The 25,163-nt window shown below is 43.4% G+C and overlaps 2 protein-coding genes across 4 annotated transcripts in view; one reads left to right on the forward strand and one right to left on the reverse strand.

Moving 5' to 3' along the window:
* Window positions 1-340: 340 nt before the first annotated feature.
* kcnk1b (potassium channel, subfamily K, member 1b) lies at window positions 341-8,180 on the reverse strand. Its single transcript, XM_018766221.2, has 3 exons — window positions 7,497-8,180; window positions 5,052-5,447; window positions 341-3,124 (listed from the first exon to the last, which is right to left on the reverse strand). The coding sequence occupies exons 1-3, from the start codon at window positions 7,849-7,851 to the stop codon at window positions 2,865-2,867; spliced, it is 1,011 nt and encodes a 336-aa protein (XP_018621737.1). The 5' UTR covers window positions 7,852-8,180; the 3' UTR covers window positions 341-2,864.
* A 52-nt stretch (window positions 8,181-8,232) lies between these two features.
* The window catches only part of map3k4 (mitogen-activated protein kinase kinase kinase 4), a 51,700-nt gene continuing 34,769 nt past the window's right edge, over window positions 8,233-25,163 (forward strand). For all 3 annotated transcript variants that reach the window (XM_018766210.2, XM_018766213.2, XM_018766211.2), the window contains exon 1: window positions 8,233-8,414. The gene's annotated coding sequence lies outside the window, so the exon portion shown is untranslated. The remainder of the gene's footprint in view (window positions 8,415-25,163) is intronic.

A 25,163-nucleotide genomic window follows, 5' to 3' on the forward strand; every position in this document is an offset into this window, starting at 1 on the left:
GTTCAATGTTGATTGCTGATTAGGGTTCAGTTTTCTGCTCTCCATAAGCTTGGCTTGCGAAAGCAGCTTACTCTTGCTCCTCAACAAGCAAATTTTAGAAAAGAGGCAAGTGTAGAGAATGCTATTAAAAAAGTATAAACTGGAAAATGTTTATCTTACAAAATTTGCAACTTGACAGTTTGAAAGCCTAGGAGTCGATGCACTTCACATAAGATGATTCAGTGCCCGTCTGGAACACAGAACTTTCCAAAGTCGGATAGAGGACCCTCACCATGAGTCGAAAAGCGTTGCTCTAGCAAGAAACTTGAGCGGCTGATCTATCTACCGTACTTACAAAAACTCACACAACAGCAGCTGGTTGTAACAAAACGACTCTTTATTTCAAAGACACGACACGATAGTTTGAAATGCATTAATTTGCCAAGTTTACATTGAGATATTTAACACAGATGCCTTGTTTACAGACTCTCTCTGTACTATTCTAGTACTGCTTCCCAGTGCAGCCTGACAACGCCAGGTCATTGTGCCAATTAGATCATACACTTGCTAGTTAAACAAGTAGGTGCACGTCAGTTGCAGACTGTGCATAAGTGCGTCAAACAGCGGCATCCATGCGTTGCGTCACTTTACAGGCCCTTGCGTTTGCGCCCGTTTTCTACGTGGGCTGCAGAAACAAAAGTGTTAAGAATGAAGAGGGCCTTTTCCCTTCTGCTGTTCTGCACACACGAGTTCCCGTTCCACAGGCCAAACCGGGCATGCACACACCACGCCGCAACATGCGTGGAAGCAGACAATCACCGGTGTGTGGCGGATGACATGCTGTGCTCAAGTTCCCTCCATTTCGACAATAAATAGGTCACAGTACGAGAGACTCAAGTTCCCCAGGAGAAATGGGCTGTACTTGCCCACAGTTAAATAAATAATATCCTAACAGCATTATAGAATGACATCAAATAGCAGTTACATCATTAAAATACAGCTACACTGTTGACTCACCTAACAAGTGCACCTATCCACAAAATACTTACGGTTACAGGCCTTGAACACAATCTTACATGACACAAAGGCATAAGAGTAAAGTCTGAGCCAGGATGGGATATTGTGTCAGTCTTCGAAACCACGCATTGAACCAGCAGGAGCGGTTTTGTCCAAGTCTCATGAAGAATAACCAAAAACCTGCAAACCTGTCAATGAAATACCCAACATTTCCCTCTTTTTTGCACCCGGAATACAGGAGGTTATGCTGTCAAATTTGAAACAAATCTTGATTTGATGATGTTAAAAGAAAAATGTTCTAAATCAGTTTATGATTTGATAAATTGGACTTGTTTTGCCACACAAGGCTGTTAAACTGTTTCTAGGACTATAATAAATAATTTTGCCTTAATGGTACATTAGCAGCATGGATGATCCCATGGTCATTTAACTGCCATGCTAATCTGGAGCTTGCAAACAAAGGAAAGGAACAAAGCAGGGACAGATACCTCAGATCGTGCTCGATCCGAAGTAGAATCGAACCACGACGCCTTGTTTTTTGCAGAATCTCGAGCCCCGCATCCATCATGGATGCCAATTTATGAGGAGGCGTTGCATGCAGACATACGTGATTTTGAGATTTACTGGCCCAAACTGTTCCTGCTTGCCTCACATTGGACATTGTGGAAAAACAGTGAATGAGCTACTCTTCAGCATTTGCTTAAAAGAAAGTTTGAAAAAGCTTCTGTGGATCTAACAAGGGTCCAGAGAGCCTACATAATCTTCAGGCTCTTTAGATTTGTCTCGTCTTTAACTAGACACTTGCCCCACATAGTGCAAGCAGCAGGGATCTATAACTAAACAGTACAAGAGATGCAAGGGAAATTGTAAAACTCAATTTCTTTTACATTTCAGTACCTTGTCGTTCCACTCAGGATGCAATATTGATAGTATACTTACTGGAATAATTCCCTGCTTTTGTTTGTAGGAGTGGGATCAAAGCAATCCATCATGTCGGCAGAAGCGTAAACTTATAAATTCAGACTGAAGGCAATTCTCCCGATCCCCATCAGCTGCTGTCCTCCAACATTCAACTGTAATTTCCTAAAATGTATGCAGATCCTGTATCTCATTGAGATACATTTACAGCAACACTCTGTAAACTACTCTGTACAATACATTGTAAAGTAAGGGGCCAGCCCCTAAGCCTTATGTTCAAAACACAGTTCCCTTCTTATGGTTCAAAGACATATCAGTATAATGATTTAAAAAAAAAAAAAAAAAAAACCTGTGCAGCTTATACAGCATTTATCCTTCACAAAAACATTAAGCTATACTGTTGAGACATTAGATCAAACAACTAGTTGCTTTATATTCACTGCTGTTAACTAGATGATTTGTACTTGAACCTGACTTGAAAGTAAGATGATGTGTTTAAATCCATGCACTTTTCTACTTACGAAATTCTTTAACTTCTAACAGTATGTATTCGCAGGCAAGTCCTGTGCTGGACAGTCTATGGGTTTGACTCTACATGTCATCTGTTTGTTCTTCAGTCATTTGGCCAGTGGCCATCTAGACCATCTCTAGTTAAACAGGTACAGGCACCACCTAGAGCTACAAGTTAGTGTACAGACAGTTGAAAAGAAAAGAAGAAAAAAAAAAAAAAAAAAAACCTAGCATCATTCCATTATATATTTTGTATTATCACATACAGTAACATAGTTAATGACAACAAATTAAAAAAAATGCTAGAGTATGATAACAACTGGGAAAAAAAATGCAATGGAACTCAACATTTTGCTTCTAAGCCTTCTTTGGGACCTGACCTCCAGGTCCCACCTGAAAGTCACTGCCCACAGCACACACCGAGCTCCCAGACTCTTCCCTTATCTGATCATGGGGTCATCCCCTGCTGGGGAAGAAAGGACCGGAACATCCACAAAGGGCTCCGTCTTGTCCTCGCGGAGCGTGGAGGAGTGGTCGGCTACCGACGTGAACGACAGGTGGTCATGATCCAGGATGTTCAGCCGGTCCTGGGGTTTCTCCTTCTTCAGGTAGAACATCTTCCTCAGCTGCTTCAGCTGCTGCAGCTCACAGAAGGTCTCCAGGACCACAAGCATGGCAATCAAACCCAGGATCAGGTAAACTAAGCAAGGAGGAGGAAGGAAAGGCAAAAACATTGTTCCACATTAAAATGCCTTGTTTTTGCATATACCAGCAATTCCAAAAACATAGTAAAGAGGTAAAAACACAGCAAGGAGGAATAATAGGAGAAAAAGATGCGGAACTTCCATTATGACAGTTCTCATCTATACTAATTATAGTAATACTACATATTCAATATTAGTATTAACTAGAGAAAAGGTTTGAGCACATCTGGGTACACCTGGACAATACCTGTATGGAATGAACTGGAAAGAGGAGCAAAAGGAAAGCAGCCCACACGTGTCCTCAGTACCATGGGCCTCAGTGTAGGCAGGCTTTTTGTTGAAAGCAAAATTTTCATTCAATTCTATGACTACTGAAATAAATTTAATTTTTTAAAAATAAAAAAAAACTCCTCCTTACAATAAGAGAGGCAGCATGGATGTTCTGGATGGGACAACACCGCCTCCTCTAAACAACACATGCCAAAGGATCAGACTCAGGCCCACATCTCATGAATTCAGCACTAGGACAGACTTCAATCCAACACTCTTAGACTGAAAGTATCCAGGGCTGAGACAGAGAAAAGATGTAAATGCTGACTTAAAAGCATGATCGTGCTCCTTCCTTGTATTTTCCCAATATGGAGACTGGGAATTGTAAAGTGAAGGTGGCTGGTTCATCTCGTAGCACAGGCCCTGCTGTGGCACCTTTGAGTTAAGGTACTTAACCTGAAAATCTGCATTGTCATTAATGGGAAAAACTGAAAGCGAGCTAAGGAGCCACATATTATGAATATGAATGTATTCCTTGAAGACTGAGCAACTACTATAGCAGAGAAAAAAAGAGACTCTGCCCTGTCTACTGGTCCCTGGAGATAGGTGCCTGGAGAAGAACACCGTTGAGCCTCTTGCTTTTGCATATTTTTTGTCACGTGCACAGCCGAAGGGACCAACTTCACAATTCAATGTCAGAAAAAAAGAGGAAGTGAGTGAGCAAGGCCACTCCTGGAATATGACCTATATGCAGATTTTTGATGTAATGTGATGCATAAAGGAGACTGCTATCCCACCATACAAAACCTCTGTACATTGTCCCAGAATTCTGCAGACCTCCTGTTATGGGCTTAACACACGATCCTGCGCAATGCATTGTTGTTAAAAGCCATCTTGTGACCGAAAGGTGAAGAAGGCAACTGCTATTGTCCCATGAGTTACTCCGGTGGACTCGGGGGAATAAATTTGCCAGTTTATACTTCACCTTAAGCCATCTGTCCATTAGTAATAAGTTACCACTTCTCCAGTGCTGGATTGTGGTGTCTGGAGCCTATTCCAGAAGCACATGAAGGCATGAGAAAGCGTATTCCCTGGCTGGGATGTCAGTCCATCGCAGAGCGCGCACACACACATACACACACACACACCCCTTCTTCTTCTTATGCCTTCCAGCCCTCCTGGGGAATAGGCTGCCAACACACACACAAAAAAAAAAATCACTTTTACAGACAAAGGGCAAGGAGTACCACCCAGTTCACTCAAAAAATGTCTTTTGACTGTGGGAAGAAACCAGAGCACCCGCATTAAACCCACACAGCATGTGGAGAACATTCAAACTCCACAAAAACTGAGCTGAATTTGAAACCACAGCCAAAGCCACAATCTAGACATTGTCAGGTACCAGTTCTCCCCAGTGTGCCACCCTACAGTCCCATAGTTGAACCCACACACAAGAAATCTCTGTAAAGAAAATTATGGGGAATGCTTAAAATACCTAATTCTGCCTCTGTGCATTCCAAAGATTAAACATACTCATTGTTCACTGCTTTAACCCTTCAGATTAAACAATAAAAGAATGTGATCTTGAACAGAGAAGAGTCTCCAAACGCAATGGTCACCAACATATCCAGCCCTCTAACCCTCCGTACTCACCAGTGATGCCCACTTTGTAGAGCTCACGAAACTTTTGGTTGTAGCCCTCCCCGGGGACATAGTCACCAAGCCCGATGGTGCTGAGGGAGATGAAGCAGAAGTAGAAGGACTCCAGGAAATTCCAGTCACCCTCCAGGGCAGAGAAGATGGCAGCAGGGATTAGGAAGAAGCAGGATGTTATGACAACAGCCAAGAGGGCAGCGTGGATGGCTGCCACCAGGGGCTTGGAGAGGCCCCAGCGCGTGTGCACATACATGACGGGCCGTCTTGTGCTGAAGACCATGATCCTCTGCACCACAGCCGTGAGGAAGAGCAGGGTGAAGGGGATGCCAATGACAGAGTACACAATGCAGAATGCCTTGCCCCCGTCTGACAGCGGTGCCGTGTGGCCATACCCTGAAACCACATACACAAAAATATAGTCGATACATGATTTTAGTTTGCTTTTCATTCATTGTGCATAGAACCAGGAAGCTCAGAATGGTCCTTTCTGTGCTGGACCCCATTCATTAGAAATAAAATTAACAAGTTTAGAAGGTCAGAACTGAAGATCATTGTTATACTGACCATACATAGATTTTAATCTAAATCAGAAGGCCAATTACAGTGAGCACACAGTAGAATGAGTCTGGTGGTCCCCTGCCTAGCTGAAACAAAGACCTCCTTGAGTCAGCCATCGAGGACTGTATGATGCACAGCTCTGCGGTTTCACCGAAAACCAAAGGCCATAAAGCACTTTGTTACAATCATGTTTCATACCAGTCCATCATTATTCATGCATTCTTTGGGTTAAAGAAGTCGTCTACTAGCCATTTGCTAGACAGACCCTGTCATCATATGTGACATAACTTACTATGTTTACTTTGTGTAATTTATGTGTGTGTACAGCACCTACTGAAGCAATATCTTCAGGGCAATGCGACTTTTATAAGTGACAGGCGCTGCTGACCTTTACCGTTCAGCCAGACTCGAAAGCCGCCCACATTTTCCCACATCGTGTCTGTTGCTGCGTAAGTAGGAATATGTCACGTCAAGCTTCAAAATGTCAAGAATTTCTAACAATCCTTTTCTAATGAGAACAGACCTTAGAGGGCATTTCTAAGCGAGATCCTCAATCGCAACGATCACTTATTTACATAAGTGAAAGACCCAGGGCACCTGGCAGGCAGGACTTCAAGAGGAACCAGAGTACATTTTTGTGTGTGTTGACTTTAGAGTTTTTATGGATTCGGTTTGTGGTCTATTTCCAGGTCTCCGTTGGCACATTTACACCACCTGACCATCGCAGGAAAGGACACTGGTCTGGAGGACAAATCTCTTGCCTTTTCTCTTGACGACACCGGAAACTAGTGGCTTCTAGAGAGCGGCTGATTTACAGCATATCTGACTGATGCCGAACTCAAGGCCTAAATCCCGTACCACGTTTCACCCGGTCTGATCGAAGCCAACGCCCCCCTTAACAAATAAATCCACATAAATTAAACTCGAGCAGAATTTTTCTCCTGTGCTAAAATTAAATAGTTGGGGGGGGGGGTGAAATCTATCAGACTGAGTACATGAAATCAGAAAGATGATGACAGTGTCATCAAAGGCGGTGCACATCACTACCAAAAAAAATAAAAAAAATCACATCATCCTCTGCGACAATAGTATGCACGTGCTGACATAAAGCATTTGTAAAGAAAATACAATTAAGTCAACACGCGGCTTTGCAGGGCCGTACGTCTCATTTGCAGCTAACGTGTTGCTGTTAAGTTTTACGTTCTTTTAGACTAACTGGGATTCCACTGATCCCTTGACTGGAGAATCTTTTAAGATACCATTTGCTGACATGACATTACTTGTGTATCTCTGTCTTATTATAGAGGTCCTTTGAGAATATTAAGTGCTCCACTTATGTGTCTTTGACTGAAGGGCAAAAATGTGCGTGAACCCAACGTGGAGCCAACTTGGGTGCAACTCAGTGTCAACTGTGCATAGCCTTTTGTGCGGTGGTACAACAGTTTTTGGCATCTCCTGCACAAAACCAACAAACACATGGCTGGAGGGGGGTTCATTTCCAAAACTGAGGCCCTCGAAGACGTGTGCGATGGAGGCTACGAGCATAGGATAGGGGGCGCCGAAGGAAACGCTAGAGAGGGAAGCGGAAGGCCGGATGCTCGCAGTGCACGGCGAAGGCTGTCGCTGTTGGGTTAGTTCGAGCCCGGCTCACCGCCACTGCAGTAGCACACTGGCTCAAGACCCCTTTCCTCCAGTGATAAAAACACTCGGCTATGTAAGTGGGCCACCGCGGAAGAGAGGAACGATTTGCGTGCGTGTCAGGCTGTTGCCATGGTAACACAGAGCGGGATGATGAAAGGAGGGCCACGGCACCACGTCAAGAAGAAGAAGAAGAAGAACAAGAGAAGCACGCGGCGCGATCCGATCGCGGCTCGCGAGGCTCACCCGTGGTGGACAGCACGGTGCTGGCGAAGAAGAGCGCCGAGGTGAAGTCCCAATTCCAGTTGGCCGACGCGTTGTTCAGCACGGACACGCCGTAGTTGCTGGCCTCGAGCGCGCGCGCCAGGAACTCCTCGAGGCGCTCCTCCGACAGGCACTCGTTGTCCTGCAGGAACTGGCGCTTGACGGCGCGCAGCTCCTGGCGCAGCAGGTCCTCGTAGGGCAGCTCCACCGAGGAGAAGACCACGGCGCCGAAGACCAGGTAGAGCACGTAGCCGAGCACGAGGAACAGGAAGTACCAGGTGGAGCGGTTGCTCTGGATGAGGCGCACGCACGAGTTGCTCGTCAGCGACTGCAGCATTTTGGCGCGGAGACGGAGTCTCGTCTTCCTCCTCTTTTTGTCCTCCGAGGGAGGAAGGAATGCCCGGAGAGCGACTCCCGCTGTCTAACGCACACAGTCAGCAACACACAGCTGCTCTGTGGCTCCTCTCCTCGCTCGCTCGGATGCCGCCGGAGCCGCTTTCCCCTTTCCTTTCGCCCGGCGGGTTCCGCGAGCAAAGCGCGAGATGATGTGGCAGATGACTTCGGGGCTGAACGCGTGACGTCGCACTGCGCGCGAGCGCCCGCAGTCTCTGTGCGCGCGCTCGCTCTCTCGCTCGCAGGTACAGTCCCTGACGCGAGGAGGAAGTGCGACGCTTCTCGTTTCGTTAGCGTATGCAGTCAACGCTGTGTGTGTGCGTGCGTGCGCGCGCGCGCGCGCGGGCGCATTTCCTTTGATAACGGGGTGAGATTAATAGGATGTGCTCGTCTCTCTCTTCTGTCAGCCGTTTGTTGAGTTCGTTCGTGGTTTTATCCAACGCGACTTTTCAGTCGTTTTTTATCTACTCATCCAGCTTCGTTAAATTTTCACTGGAGCAATTTAGGGTAAGTACCTACCTAGGGCCTTCAGTCAGCACTAAGAAGGTGGGCTTTGTGTGTTTGAACCAGAGTTCTTCAGTTACAAGCGCTAAACACTACGCCACCTGGTGTGTGTGTCCTTTTCTGAGGCAGGTAAAAGGAAAAAAAAAAGTCATATTGTGTGCATCTTGATGAACTACATCAGCAAAGGCAATTAAAAAAAACCCCAGTGTTGTTAGTACTAAGTACAGGATAATGTACTGAAATAATCTATAATTCACATTTCCTCTGTGCACACAAGACAACACTAAGGCCTGAGTAACATTTTACACAACAAATCTGTTTTTTTTCTGAGTTTTCAGTATGTCTCCAATGTATCATTCACTTTCTTGTAAACTACATCTCATCTAAAAAAAAAAATGATTACATAAAAGAAGAAACCAACACTGGAAGGAGACACTTTTTTGTGTCAAAAATGGCCTTTTAAATAGAAAGAGCTGAATTACGGTGTTGTAAGGGAGTTTCAGCGAAAGCAGTCGACACAGCGCTGCAGCTTTTTCGGTCCCAGGTGAGAGCAGCACATTACAAGCAGAACTGCCCACCCTTGGTGTAAAGCACTGAAAAGCACCCCTCCCCGTCCACACGATGGGCTTCGTCTGAGGTGGATTCAACACCGGAACTGGAGCTCGTTATCGGACAAGCCGAAACAGCTCGTAAAATGACTAATGTGTTTATTTTGTCCAGGGAGGCGGATGCGCATGCGAGAATCTTGTAAATTGTTACTGAGAGGGTTAAATTCATGACATTTACTTATCAGACGCTTTTCTCCAAAGCCACTTCCAATGAGCTCTATGTAGTGTTATGAGCAAACACACCGTATTCACCGCGGTGACTTACATTGCTAGATACACTACTTACACTGGGTCACTCATCCATACATCAGTGGAACACACACACACTCTCTCTCTCTCTGACACACACTACAGGTGAACCTGAACAGCATGTCTGTGGAGTGTGGGAGGAAACATGCAGACTCCACCCAGACTGAGCAGGGATCAAACCCATGTCCCCTCACATCAACCCAGCAGTGTGAGATAGCAGCACTACTCACTGTGCCATCGTGCCACCCATTAATAAAGAGATCCTCGAACTGAACCGAGTGCCGATTAGTTTAAGGTGAAGTGAAACACTCAGAGGACCAGAGGTGTCCGATGATAGGTCTCATAAAAAGGGCTATTGACAGGAAAAACAACCAATGAGTAGAACAATATACATTGTAACCATGAAGCACCAAGTTGACAATACCTCTACAATTAATTTCTACACATGGGAAAACTTAGACTTTTTAGATCCTTGTAGGGGGTGCCTAATTTTGGTCTTTAATTTAGGTGCTTTAGGTGCACTTGTTTTTTGTTTGGTAGAAAAAGCTTGAAACTGAATTTCCTTTATACCTCTTGTCCATGGCATAAACAGAAAACATTTTGAATAAAGTCTTTTACACATTTTTACATTTTTTCCATGTGTGGGATCACTAACTGGTCATGTGCCCACCGGTATCAGGATCTCAGGCCATTTTTTAACAGTGTAAGTAGAGCTTATTTTTGGTGTTCATTGGCAGCATGCAATCAGTGCTGTGATGTGTTCATTTTTATGTAATCCACATTGCTATACTTTGACCTGGTAAAACCGGTGGACCTTTCCAAGACCTAGTTGGCTACCTCGCTGTGATTTTCAGAGCACAATGACTGATAATAGCTTTACAGCACTCTCTCGAAAGCCTGTATCTGATAAATTGTTTCCACGGCAACAGGTTGCTCAAAAACCACCGTGCTGGTTCCTGATTTCGGAGTGGATACATAACAGTAAAAAACTGCTTTTTCTAATGGCATTTGAAAGTCACGTAGGGTACGGCTAAAACTACCCCTCGGGGGAACAGTTAAGTCGTATTTACGCGGATGTATGTCATCACTGAAGCCAGTCGCCCTCTCCCTTGAGCCTCGGCTTGTTACTGCCCAGCACAAGCTGCTACAGGCCACAACTCTTTAAAAAACAGAATAGCAGTATATTTCTATGAAAACCTTTTGCTTCCAATGCATTATTTATAGACTGCTCTGGTTTCCAGCCTCTGCTCAAGGAAGATTCTCTTTGTTGCAATAGAGTTATAAATTTAAGCCGTCACAGGAACACAAAACTGCGTGTGATGAGAGAACAGGTTGATATTTATGGATGTAAGATGTTTAAAGATAGGCCTGCGCTCTCGAGAGATCACTGTATGCTACACTTCACAGATGTCGTCATGCAGTTCTACAGGAAATAGTGTTCATTGGATCACTACGTGAACATATACTGCAAAACCAGTGTCATATTAACAGCAAGTAAAATATGACCTATATAAGTATAGTAATATTCTAAATAAGTCTATATGGACTGGAGCTTAAGGGTGGTGCAGCGGGGAGCACTGGTACCTCCCAAGTGCAGTGTTATGTGTTGAGATGTGGGTTTAAAACTGTCTGTTTGTGCAGTATCCAAATTCTCCCTGTGTTTCAGAGACTGTGGTCTCACAGTCCAAAGACATGAGGCTTAGGTGAGTCGATCATTTTAAATTTCCCATAAAGTGTGAGTTAGTGTGTTACATGACTCTTCTGTATAGATTGGTGCCTCTTTGTAGGTAGTTATTATATTATGGACCATTCATATGATTCATGCAGATGTGAATTAATTATAAATGTATGTAAAGTGTTTGTAGAAGGGTTTGAAATGTATTCTTAGCAAGAGTGTGAGCTGCTATTCTGTTCCATTGCATGTTTTTCAGTGCACTTCCTTCCCGTTTTCTCTCTTGAAAGCCAGTATCTTGTCCAGTAGTTAGAAGCATTAGATAGTGGTTGTACTCTGACTTTACGTGTCATCTTGGCTGACATCAAGCAAAGTTGCTGAGCCCCCCCCCCACTGAGGTGCCTTTGGACAGAAGGGAAAATTAATTGAAAGATTAGTGTGAATTTGTATACCTTGCATTTGATTGACAGTTGGAAATATACAGCCCTTTGGTCTAATATTTGCCTCTCAAAAAATCTTTCCAAGCCCTAATTATACAGCTTAGAGTATGGGCCCTATTGAGTGCATTGTGGCTTTTGTACAAAAGACTAATTTAACAAATGTCACTCCGAAAGCGAAAGAACATTCAGATGCATCCAGAGAGGATTTTCCACATATTTTTACCAAAAAACTTTTAGAAGCAGCAACCACAGAATGTAAAGGCACAATGGGAGAGTTGGTGGACTTAGAAAATGTGGTATGTGGATTAATAACAGGAAGAGTGCCTGCATCGCACACCTCTGTTACATGTGCACTTAAGAACGATCCACACTCTTTCTAGAAATTCTGTTTCCCTCTGTCACGAAAGTTTAGTTCCGTATGAAACTGGGAAGATGGTAAGTCAAAAACCAATGCAATACTCATCATTCGGGTATTAGTGGCTGCACTCTACTATTTTACAAGGTGGGAAGTACTGTGCAACATGCCTGCCCTCTTGAGTTGGTGGTGAGACCTTGTAGGACCCTGGATCTGAACCTGGACTCCATGGAACGCCAAGGATATGCAATACATATTCCCAACCATGACAGATCTCTTTGCTAAGAGAGACATAGGGATGAGGATACATAGAGGATACAGGATCTCAGCATTTGGATGAAAAAATACTAATTCTTCATTAGTTCTCCTTATATCCTGTTTCTATAACATTTCTGAAACTGTACACTACATCTTTTCTAATGAAAGCCTGAGGCAGACTGCATAATTATAGACTGAAAATGTATTTGCAGACGTCTCTGCTGATCATAAGACATAAGATTTTCATTTTAAGGTTTTCTATGACATTTGTCATTGACATAACATGTACCAAATGTCAGACCATTTGAAATCTCGCATGATGACGATGCAGGTATTTTAAAAACTGGCCTCAGCTGAAATTATCTAGAAGAGATCATTATCTGCGAGCATAATTAATTGCTCTCTGAAATGTTTCCATCCATATGCATTAGTGCACATCACTGATACAGCTCTTACGTAACACAGCATGAATCGGTCATTAAAATTCTGAAAGAAAATAACGCTTTTGCTCTTTCCGTCTGCATGAACAAACCGGTTGGCTATTTTAAGATGCACTAAATCTGTCTTCATCATCATCCACGATGCTGTCATCTCTCCAGTTTTGCCACCAGTTCAAATAACAGTGTATTTGTGTGATGTCCATGTGTGAGTGGCAGTTGTGGGAGCTGTCTAGGGAATGTTGACCTCCTCTTCTGGCATTGTTAATGTGTGCATCATTGTCACTTTAAAGCAAAGTTATTTTATACGTTATTTTCACGAGCCTCCACTGCATAGAGTCTCCTGTGTTTTGTAACCCAGTTGTACAGCTGCAGTGCTTCATGTTCTAAGGTAACTGCAGTAAATCAAATGCCATTTTTAGGACATTCTAGGACACCAGGAGTTTGTGTTCCAAAACAATTATTCAGTACATAAAAGTATTAGGCCTTGATAGTTATAAGGGAATACTTGTCTACAGTAGACCCCCTCATTTGCGGGGGATGTGTTCCAAGACCCCCAGCAGATGCCTGAAACCGCAGATAGTACCGAAACCTATATATACTACGTTTTTTCCTATACATACATACTTATGATAAAGTTTAATTAATAAATTAGGCACAATAAGAGATTAACAACAATTAATAATAATAAAATAGAACAATTATAACAATATTCTGTAATAAAAGTTATGTGAAAGTGCTCTCTCTCTCTCCCCATCTCTCTAAAAATATTTTATTGTACTGATTTCATCACGCTACTCAGAACGGCGCGCAATTTAAAACTTATGAATTGTTTATTTCTGGAATTTTCTGGAATGTGCTCTCTCTCTCTCTCTCTCTCTCTCTCTCTAAAAATATTTTATTGTACTGATTTCATCACAGGGGGCGCGGTGGCGCGGTGGGTTGGACCACAGTCCTGCTCTCCGGTGGGTCTGGGGTTCGAATCCCGCTTGGGGTGCCTTGCGACGGACCGGCGTCCCATCCTGGGTGTGTCCCCTCCCCCTCCGGCCTTATGCCCTGTGTTGCCGGGTTAGGCTCCGGTTCCCCGTGACCCTGTATAGGACATGCAGTTCTGAAAGTGTGTGTGTGATTTCATCACGCTACTCAGAACGGCGCGCAATTTAAAACTTATGAATTGTTTATTTCTGGAATTTTCTTTTTAAAATTTTCACACCGTGGTTGACCCGTGAGTAACTGAAACCACGGAAAGCAAACCTGCGGATAAGGGGGGACCACTGTCCTTGGATTTTCTTTCAGAGTCCATTGAAGGTCTCATACCTGCCACTGGCCATGGCTTTTAATCCCCCTACTAGAAGATAATTGAGAAAAGATGGGTGATGATGGCAGTGGAGGTACAGCCTTGGAGATTTGTTGGAGCTTGAATACTTTATTTGTGAAGAACTGGTTGCTCGTGAAAGTACATGGCAGTGTAATGTTTCTTATCCATAGTCCTGCTGAAACCTGCATCATCAGTGTACCTTCATTGTGACTGACATTCATGTATCATCCTCAAATTCAGGGTTCAAGATTCTAATTATTAGGCCAGCATGCGTTGATTGTTGTTCTTTAATGATTGCAAAATTCTGATCATTTTATCTAAAAAGTTACAGTAATTCCACATGAGATGGGAACCTGCTTTGCTTTCTGAACCGCTTGTCCCATACGGGGTCGCGGAGCCTAACCCGGCAACTCAGGACGTAAGGGGACACACCCAGGACGAGATGCCAGTCCATCGCAAGGCACCCCAAGTGGGCTTGAACCCCAGACCCACCGGAGAGCAGGACCCGGTCCAACACACTGCGCCACCGTGCCACCGCACCCCCCTTATTTCAGTTCAATTAAATTTATTTTTAAAGAGCGTTCTTCTCACACAAATAAAAAGAGCACTGAACAAAGAATCAGGAGACATAAATGAAAGGTCAGCTATACATTACATTACTACAATAACTATATAAAGTATGAAAGCTGCAAAGTAAGGGAAAACATAAAACTTCCTAGAAAAAATAAATACTAGAAATAAACCTCGGGGGGTCCACGTGCCAGTAGCTGCCCATACCTTTCGAGCGTTAATTTCCCAATCTGTATGAATTCATAAATTATTTCCTGCTGTAGTAAAGAAATGTATTCAAATTTTGGCAGTTATTGTCCTTAATATTTTATTGATTGTTTAAACTTTTCCATTTTTATTTAATCGTGCTTAAGCATTCAGTTTCTCCTTATGTAAATGGTGATAAATCCAAGATGAAGAATAATGCATACTGTTGTAAATTACGTAAAGGGTCACGAATAACTGCTTGTCCGTTGCAGACTCATTGTGGCCCAGAGGTCCAGGAAGCATAAGGTGTGAGACAGCGTACATGTAGTCCATTGGGATGCCAGTCCATCACAGGGCAATCTCACACACACACACACACTCGTTCACTCACACATACACAACCTACAGGCAATTTAGAATCATCAGTTGTCCTCCTATATATATAGGAACTGAAGGAAGCTGCAGTATGTCAGCAAATTAGGACTCCAGCCACGGCTGTTTCTGCAGCATTAAACGTGTATAAACAACAAGGTCACTGTGTGGTTTACACTGAGGAGATATGCTGTGCACTGGGAATGAAGCCAAGCCCAGTAAATGACATTCTTGCAACCTTCTTGCAACATGCATTGCAGTTGCACTAATATGAGACTAAACAGAAGGCTACCCTTAATGCAGTTTTGACCAGCCTTTGGTGAATATGACTTTTCCTACACCACCGATAAATGAAGCCGCGACAGCAAGTGCCCAAAATAGACCCAGCTCTGCTGCGGTGTGTTATTTCTGGTCTCTGTATTGGGAACCTGAGATTCCTAGCAGGACTGTAGCAATCAGAAGTCAATCCAAGGTTGCCAAATGTCCGCCTTTTATTAAGGATATCAGACACTTGTAAACTTGGAGAGAAATTCAGGGTTTGTTGTCCAGGTGGGTGTTCAAGGGGTGGTGTTCAGAAAATGGGGGCATTTCAGCAAAAAAAAATCCCATTACTGGAATAAGACCAGCAGGGCTGTGTTAGGTTGGGATGGGTCAATAAAAAAACATTTTTCCTAGCAGCTTCTTTTTCATGTGCTTGCATTCAAAGAGCACAGGTTCAAATCCCACTCCTGCTGGAGTGCCCTTGGGCATGGTATTTACTCTGAATTGACAAGGTGAAAATTACTCAGTGGCCTATTTGCATAAATAATAACAGCTTGTGCTGTAAGTCATGTTGACGAAAAGTGACAAGTAAATAAATTAGAAGTAAAATTTCGGAGGCATAATGAATTTCAGCCAGAAGCAGTTGTCCTTATCACCCCAGTTAGGGCCTTTAAATAATTCCCTTTTAAAGTATGCAAATTTTGTTTCTGTATGGTTTATATCTCCTTCCTGTCATGTATTTATGAGGTTTCTTTCTTGTTGAGCATTTTTTTCCCTGCGATAAGACCCGAGGAGGCCATTCGGCCGTCATACAAGCTCCCCACGCTGACCGAAGCTGATGACCACCTTCCACGATGGACGAGAGGTTAACTTTGTGAACTGGGACATCAAATTAACGCTCATCTACAATGTTATTATTAGTTGTGATTTGAATTAAAAGTCTTTTTTAATCTAGAATACCCAGGAGGGGTGGGCAGCCACTGGAACTTGAACCCCCAGAGGTTTTTTTCTGCCTTCGCTTTCAGCTGGGAGTTTTTTTTTTGTTCCTTTCCTCCATGGCCAGTAGGCATAGCCTTAATAACTGCAGGGATACTGTATTACCCTAGTTTATAGTCAACTGTCTCATTTGTTTCTTTGTCTTATGCCTTTGTTCAGCACTCTGTGTCACTGTGTGAGAAGAGCATTCTATAAAAATGAATTGAATTGAACTGAATTGAATTGAATGTATCAGTATCAAGCAGTGAAACAGAAGTTTATGTGTTTAAAAGAACAAATGAGAGAGACGGTAACTGCCATGTGACAAAACATTTTATCTAATTGCCCATAACTCAATAAACAAGCTGTGCTAATTGAATTTGTTACGTTTAGAGCAGCGCGTTGGGAGCCGAGGGATCCGGGTCTCCCGTGTTCAGCCAAAGTACTATTTTGTTGTAATTTCGGCTTTCTGTAAACGGGGAATTTATAAGCAGGGATATGCTCCGCAGGAGAATTCACAGCTAATTTACTGCCTGTGAATCTGGGCAAACATGTCCCATTTATTCTGAGGCTAAAGGCTGTTAAGTCCTTGGAAATGATGATGTCTGCAGTTGTATGGAAACATATACATAATTTGGCTTCTGTAGCATTGTGTACCTTCGCAATTTTAGGATTCAGATGTTTTAATGATGAGAGAACAGACTACAGTACCGTCACTGCTAAGAGTATGGAAAAACATGCCAATTTCTGAATGTCTGTCTGCTTTCAATCACTTTTTATAAAGGCAATATGTTGTTGCAGTGTAAAACTCCTTTGAAAGTACACACACACACACACATTTTCAGAACCGCTTGTCCCTTACGGGGTCACGGGGAACCAGAGCCTACCCGGCAACACAGGGCGTAAGGCCGGAGGGGGAAGGGGACACACCCAGGACGGGACGCCAGTCCGCCGCAAGGCACCCCAAGCGGGACTTGAACCCCAGACCCACCGGAGAGCAGGACTGTGGTCCAACCCACTGCGCCACCGCACCCCCATGCCTAACCCTAACCCTTTGAAAGTATTATATGTATAATTTCAGCATATTTTTCATAACTCATTTTTTTCAAGTTTCTGAATAATTCCAGGCCATTCCTTTATCCATTAAAATAATTTTTTTCATCCCGCCCTAACCGTTACTGCAGACCTGAATATAAAATGTGACCATTTAATAAAGAATAATTGGATATTAGAGACTGCATAACACGTTTTGGCATTCAGCAATATGCAGACATCACCTGCCAGAACAATTTGTACGGTGGAGATTTGTGGCTATCGACCAAATCGCTCCTAGATTTGAAAGCCCTTAAATTTTCCAGAAGTACCAGCTCTAAATTGCTGCCTGGAAGTATTTCAAGTTGAGAGAAAGAGGTGAAGGGAAGGGGGTACCTGTACTTTACTGAGTCACCTTCATTACAGCAGCTCTTTGACAAATGCATAAATACACCAGGCATTACTCAGTGCCACAAAACAATACGGTCACGATATTCATTCTTTAGAAATTCTGCAGGTTACCTATAACTGAAGATTATAAAGCAGAGCATCACTGTGTTTGCACAGATCTCAAACACTATAGTTCTTGCCTCTCTGCATGTTACTAAAATGTGAACGGATTTCAGGAGCAAAAGTCAATGTCTAAATAATTAAACAGATTTCCTTAATGCCCTGTGTTAATAACGGATAAAACAGTTTGCCTTCTTTTCATTGGGCTCAGCCTAGTGCTGGAAGTTCCACATTTAACTTGAAACTTTTTTAACTTATTAAGTTGTCGACTGTGTACGTTAATACTGGCAAAGGCAAATCTGGTGACTTTCAGCTTGTTTGTCCTCATTCTTGAATTGGGCAGTATAAAAATAGCAGAAATGAGGGTATCACCTTACATCAAGGGTTCTTCACCTGGGGAGTGCGTGCGTCTCTGAGGGAGGTGCAGAAGGGACACGGGGATGGTGTGAGGTGCTTCCCAGCACAATTGATTCATTGATTAATGCTGATAAAATGGAAGACTTGGACAACGACTATCTTTAGCGAAAGCCATGTTTAGTGACACTTGTAGCTCCATACTTTTTCTTGTTTCCTGAAAGACAGCATTACAAGAGTCCAGCTGTACACACACACAACCTACGACCGCTTGTCCCAAGCAGGGTCGCAGTGAACCGGAGCCTAACGCAGCAACACAGGGCGCAAGGCCAAAGAGGGAGGGGGGACACCCGGGACGGGACGTCAGTCCACGGCAAGGCACCCCAAGCAAGACTCGAACCCCAGACCCATCACAGAGTAGGCCCCGGCGACATCCCCTGCGCCACCGCACCCCCCCCCCCGTAATGTAACATATTATGTTTATATATGTCTCAAAAAATATATATATATTATTATTGGGAAGGTGATTAGGAATCGTGGAATCATCACACAGGATAAGAGCTGTCAAAGCCACCAGATTGCTTAAACTGTTGTTTACTGAAATATTCCTGTAGGTAACCTTGTTTAAAAATAATTGTTTTTGATGGATGACCTCCTTTGTCGCCAGCCTGAGCGATACTGAAAACAGGCCGACCTTGTGTACAGCGGTGTGCGCAGAGGGAACAGCCACGGAGGGAAGTCAGAGAGGAGAGAGCGAGAATTAGATTGGCACAGCGAGTAGTACTGCTGTCTCACAGCGCTTGGGTGGTGCGAGAGGACATGGGTTTGATCCCTGCTTAGTCTGTGTGGAGTTTATGTGTTTTCCCTGTGGGTTTCCTCTGGGTGCTCTGGTTTCCTCCCACACTCCAAAGACATGCTGTTCAGGTTCACCCATAGTGTGTGAGTGACAGAGAGAGAGAGTGTGTGTGTGTTCCAGTGATGTATGGATGAGAGACCCAGTGTAAGTAGTGTATCTAGCAGTGTAAGTTACCATGGTGAATAAGGTCTGTGGGCTGATAACACTACATAGAGTTCATTGGAAGGTGCTTTGGGAAAAGTATCTGCTCAATAAATAAATTGAAAGATTTAGATTGAAAAAAGGATGAGTAAAAGAAACCAAACTCAAATCCTCCATTGTTTACACATTATGCTGATACTTTTCCGAGATCTTCTAAGGTCTGTTCGATCGCTGACTGCCAGACGTGGGCCGCAGGCTGAATGGCAATAACCCAGCACTGCGGTGGATCTGCCAGCTCCTCAAATCATCTGCCTCCTAGGTGCTGATCGATCTAGGTCCATAATGAGGCATATCTCCGTCCGTGTCTCGTATCAGGACAGCGCACCCCTAGCGCCACTTTGAGCACCTACATTGATTTCTTTCCTTCTCATATTTCTCTGGATTAATAAAAAAAGTGAAAATGTTTCAAAAGGGTATATCAGCGTAATATCAAATGTTTTTCAGACATCTTGTTTGTAGATAACTTCATATAGGTTCATGTTAACAAGGCCACATGATTACATGTTGGAGGGTTGCTTGGATTGTATGCAGGCTGTGTCCATAGCAACACAGCACTGACAAATTTATTCAACCATTTCTGAGAAGTAATCACGCAGCACCGGTGAGGCGCTGGGCTTTTGACATTCAGAGCAAAAGGAGCAAGGAATTGCGGCAGGGTTCGACACTCCCCTGTCATTAGGAGCGATCTCCTGGCGCGGCACATCGACGATTCCGTTTCCAGCGCAACCAGGGCATGTTGAATCAGGGCTCGTGAAGCAGCAGAGAGATGTGAGTTTCCCTGGAGACGGTGAAACAGGGCGTTGGTTTTATCTTCGGGTTTGGAGTGGAGTTCGTGTGACTCTCGCGGTCTGAAAACATCCTACAAAGGAAGCAATTGCACTGGGAATGTTGGGACTCTATATCTTTTATATATTCACCACCTTCTACATTGTCTCCTTCTGTAATGGAAAGGCAACAAAGACGTAATTTACCAATGATGCGTAATGGGAAACATGAACTCATTGATTTTCTCCTAGATGGCCGTTACATGCTTAAGTAATTTGATTCGCAGCTTCCAGTTCAGAATCCGAAGACCATAAATCTTGCTTTGGTACTGTTCTCAAAAGCCACTGGAAGCAATTGTGTTAAAAAAATACATCTAATCACATCTAATCTCAGTGTTGCATATCATTCCGGTGTGTATAATTCCCTCTGTGTGTGTGTGTGTGTGTGTGTGTGTGTGTGTGTGTGTGTGTGGGGGGGGGGGGGGGGGGGGGGGGGGTTATACCACTTAGATGTTTGAATGCTCAGTCATAGCTTGCTGGATCAAGCCATTCTTTCGCTGAAATCAGACCGGACACATTGTTTACGATGAAATTGAGCGCTTGTGAAATTCACACAGCGTGCATTCCCCGTCCCAGTTAAAAAGACTAACCTGCTGTTTGGGCAAAGCCGTGGAGCTCAGGTGCAGAGTCCACAAGCAGTCACTGTTTCGTACTACTGGGTGCTGAATGTTTTTTTTCTCGCACACTGATAATGAGTGACGGATCCAGCACAGAGAGTCAAAGGCTCATTCCAAACCACTAAAAATGGATGTGTTTGCTTGCAAGGGAGATGTCACTGTCAGTATTTATCTTCCTCACACTATACGGAACTGTCTTGTTATGTGTGTCTGTGCGCATCTCTGCGTGTGCACACCTTCCTTTTTTAAATTCATTCTAATAAGATCTCAACAAGCATATATTGCAGACAGAGTACGGTAGACCGCTTTGAATTCCGTTAAGAACAAAAATGCATTGATTTGAATAGTTTGCTTGAAGTATTTTTTTTATTCTATATATTAATACTACATGCACTTAAAATGTAAATCATGTAAATCTCTCTAGTAAAAAGTTTTCTAAGCTTTCTTATCAAGTGCTACGTTGAGACCAAGCAAGAAATTGTGAAGAACCTGCATTGAAATTCATTTTCCAGGTATAGACTGTGCTCAGTTAAGGAGAATTCACGCTCAGTCAGTGAGAGCTCTCACAGCTTCGTGAAGGATGAAACTTAATCTGCAAACCTTTTGCAGTCTGACGGAAGGGGATTTGGTTCTGCGGAGTTACCCTAATAACAAGCGTATGGAACGAGGACTTGTCCCAAAGCAAGGCGCCCTACATCGGCAATAAAGGAGGTCGATGGATGGCTATTTGTGTTACATTTCATATTTATTTATCAACCGTTTTGATTACTATAAGTCATTTTTTTAATCCATTGTTTTTCAATGGATATAATTTAGTCCTCGCTTCTTAGTTCTAATGTCTGCATGAAACCAGTCTTCTGTATTTTATGAAGGATGCGTGCAGATGGAATACGATGGAAAGATGGACCTTCTGCACAGAGGAACGAAGTATTGGTATTGCTAGGTACACCGGGTCACTCATCCATACATCAGTGGAACACACACCATGGGCGAACCTGAACAGCATGTCTGGACTGTGGGAGGAAACCAGAGCACCTAGAGCACACGCAAACTCCACACAGACTGAGCGAGGAGTTGAACCCACATCTTCTCGCACGACCCAGGCACTGTGAGACAGCAGCATTATTCGCTGTGCCGCCCTATTTCCCCATCGTTTCTTTTAAGAGACACCCCAAGATGCCCCTGCCTTTCTGCATTGCACCGAAAAATAGACCAGAACTATTAAATTACACCACAGGGACATCTGGTGGCTGAAGGCTATCACGCAATACAAAGTGTGTAAAACTGGCATCCACTACATTTAGCTGACGCATTCCTCCAAAGAGACTTACAGTTTCTCACCCGTCTGTGGTATATAGCTGGATAACTTTTTCTTCCTTTTTTTTAGTGGAGCAAAGGGCTAAAGGGTCCTATAACTAGAAGGGGCAACAGAACCTGTGGGTCCGAAGGCAGCAGTTCTAACCATTACGCTACTACAGCACTGGGTGGTGCAGTGAGTAGCGCCGCTGTCTCACAGTGCCCGGGTGGTGCGAGAGGGTGTGGATTCAATCCCCACTCAGTCTGTGTGGAGTTTGCATGCTCTCCCCGTGTCTGCATGGGTTTCCTCCCACACTCCAAAGACATGCTGTTCAGATTCACCCGTAGTGTATGACTGACAGAGTGTGTGTGTGTGTGTTCCACTGATGTATGGATGAGTGACCCAGTGTAATTAGTGTATCTAGCAGTGTAAGTCACCGCGGTGAATAAGGTGTGTGGGCTGGTAAGACTACATAGAGTTTGTTGGAAGTCGCTTTAGAGAAAAGCATCTGCTAAATAAATAAATGTAAATGTACCAGCTGTTCTGCTGGCACGGTGACCATCTGTATCCCATCAAGTCATACCTTGCACCAATCAGAGGACTGTTAGGACAACCCCGAGATCAACTCCCCCTTTTATAAGGCTGACACTAGAAAGACAGCATATTTTGTGGTTTCATTTCGAACGTGGTGCAGCGGCAAAGCCGCATTTGCAGCAGAAGTTGCACAAACGGAGATACGAACGTCAGTAGCAGAGAGGTCGTTTTTCCTTCTTGAAAGCCAGGGTGTTCCTGGGAGTGTGAGCCAGATCACACGTTTCCTTTTGTTTGATGAAATATCAGATTTATGCCAGCGAGGAACTGTAGGCCAAGATGTTTCCATCTCCTCGAGGAAGAGAAGAACAGCTTTTCGTCTCCTCTCTGTGCATCTTGCTCATTCCTGCCAGAGCCAGGAATTACAGTGGGGCGGCTGAGGGACCGAGGGAATCTGTGTGAAAGGCACAAGGGCCCCGTGTAGGGTGCAGTACGAGTACACACTGCCTTGGTCCTCGAGTTGTGAGTGGAGAAACAAGGTCAGCAATTCTGATGAAGAACCCTTCACATGACCTTCATTACACTTCTAGTAGCTATGTACGATCTATGATCCATACGTATTTACATAGAAATGATCAAAGTAAATATAAAACAATTTCCAAAATAAACAAAGTTTATATGTATCTCAAAAAAACAGTTGTTACTAGGAAGGTGATGAGGAATCGTGGATATTCTGATGAAGTTTTGCAGCTACTGGTGCGATGAACATTCGTTCATATTCAAAGAAACAAACTAACTGCACTTAAGAATCACATATCTGTATCTAAGTGTATCTTTCTGCTAATGTAATGAACACATTGTATTTTCTATGAGATGTCTGTCGTTTCGGAGCAAGTGTCTGATAAATGAATAAATATATCATGTAAATCTAAATTCCAAGTGAACAAGTAGGATTTATTGAGTTAGAAACCAAGAGCTCTGCTTTCATATTTCGTCCATCGGTTAATAATGTTATGGCATGAAAACTGAAAACGTCGTATGGACATAGAGTGGAACAAGCTGTTAGGAAATTACACAAATTTCACTGCCTAATTGCTTTAAATATACTCAGATCAGACACAATGCTCCCCATTGTTAAGAGTTTGCCACCCTCTGCTGCTAGAAAGTGTTATGAAGGTCTTAAGAGGGGCCTTTAATGGGATGTATTATGGTGAAATCAACAGCTGTTGACATCAGTTGCACAGATGCCTCATGAAATACTTAATAAAGACGTAACACAAACCTGACGGTGTCACGGAAGTTTTAAATGCAAGCCCTTTATCTTCAGGGCCACCCTAATGATGTTTATTATTCAACCTGTGATCAGCATCAGTTGTCATTTACACCTTCAACAAATATTGAAAGTAGTGAATGTTTAGTGGGCAATGAGTAATAGCAGCCTGCTTTCTTTGTTTTCCTTATTGCAATCTTGTCTGTCATTCAGTTATTAAATTGAACTGGCTCCAACAATGCATACATTATATTTACGCGACGTGCACCGTACTCGTAACGTGAAACAGATAACTGCTGAATCATATGTGTTTCCTCACTTTTGCTATGACAGCATCACCCCGGTTTCATTATGTCTCAAGTAACGAAATGGGAGTTTTTCACAGCGTACAGATTGCTGCCACATGTCAAGGGATTTCTTTCTGAAAGAGTGAGCCGGTCCCTGAGCAGAAAAGCGCCGTGGAGATTCCAATGGCCTTAGATGACTGCTACTGTTTGAAAGGACCGTTGTTCTGGGTGTTCTTTCCTGAGCGTTTGGAGGAAATGTTCCTATCTTCCCAAGCAATCGTGGCTCAGACTACAACAGAGTCAGATCTGTTCTCACTTGTGCAGATGGACTGACTAGCGGCCTGGCCAAGTGTGCATTTGGGAACGAGTAACATTCACAACGTGCAAAGGACATTTCCTCCTTCTAATGAATAAATCCACACTTGTTTTTCCATCCATTCATCTATTATCAATAATTGCTCATCCAATGCAGGCTCACGGTATTCTGCAGCTTAACAATGTTGTTTTTTTTTTTTAAATTTTATTTTTCTTGAACGGATTGCATTGAGCATTTCGCAGTTTAATTGTTTTAATTTATGTAGTGGCTTCAAAGTTTTTTTTGAAGAGCAGAGTGTTCCCAGCACTGTGGCACAGCAAGTACCACAGAGGAATCAGGTTTAATTCAACTCTCTTAGACCAGAATTTCTATTCTCCTTGTGTTTGTGTGGGTTGTCATCTCGTTGCTTCGGTTTCCTACAGTCTAAAGACATGCTATTCAGAAACCGGGAACTCTAAATTGGCCTCTATCTTTCCAGGATGAGTTTCGGATAAGCAATCCTAAAGGGATAAGCGATCACTGATAATGGATGGGTGTATAGATTTAGATAATTGAAATGTGACACTGAGTATATTCATTTCATACATCTGGGTATTACAATTGTTCTATTTTACCAGAAAGAGAAAAAAATGGATTCAAGCGCAAATCACCGCTTTCAACTCTGCATTTCATGGGGCAAAGTGTTTCAGTTTCAGCAAGTTATATAAAGTGCACTTTACAACTGGATACGCTCAAAAAAAGGTTTGCTTTGTTGCATAAATCACTCGTTCAAAACACTTGGAGACACTGACCCAGTTTACGCTCCGTACAACAGATAACAATAAACCCGGTAAAAGATGCTGAGAAGGAGTACGCTGATGTTCCTCTGCACACATACGTTCCCCCTGCTCGTGCACTAAATATGCAAAAATAACTCGTGCAGGTCAGATCATGCAGTTTCCTTGCATAAAAGCAGG

The sequence above is a fragment of the Scleropages formosus genome, chromosome 8 (assembly GCF_900964775.1).
Source record: "Scleropages formosus chromosome 8, fSclFor1.1, whole genome shotgun sequence".
Taxonomy (NCBI): domain Eukaryota; kingdom Metazoa; phylum Chordata; class Actinopteri; order Osteoglossiformes; family Osteoglossidae; genus Scleropages; species Scleropages formosus.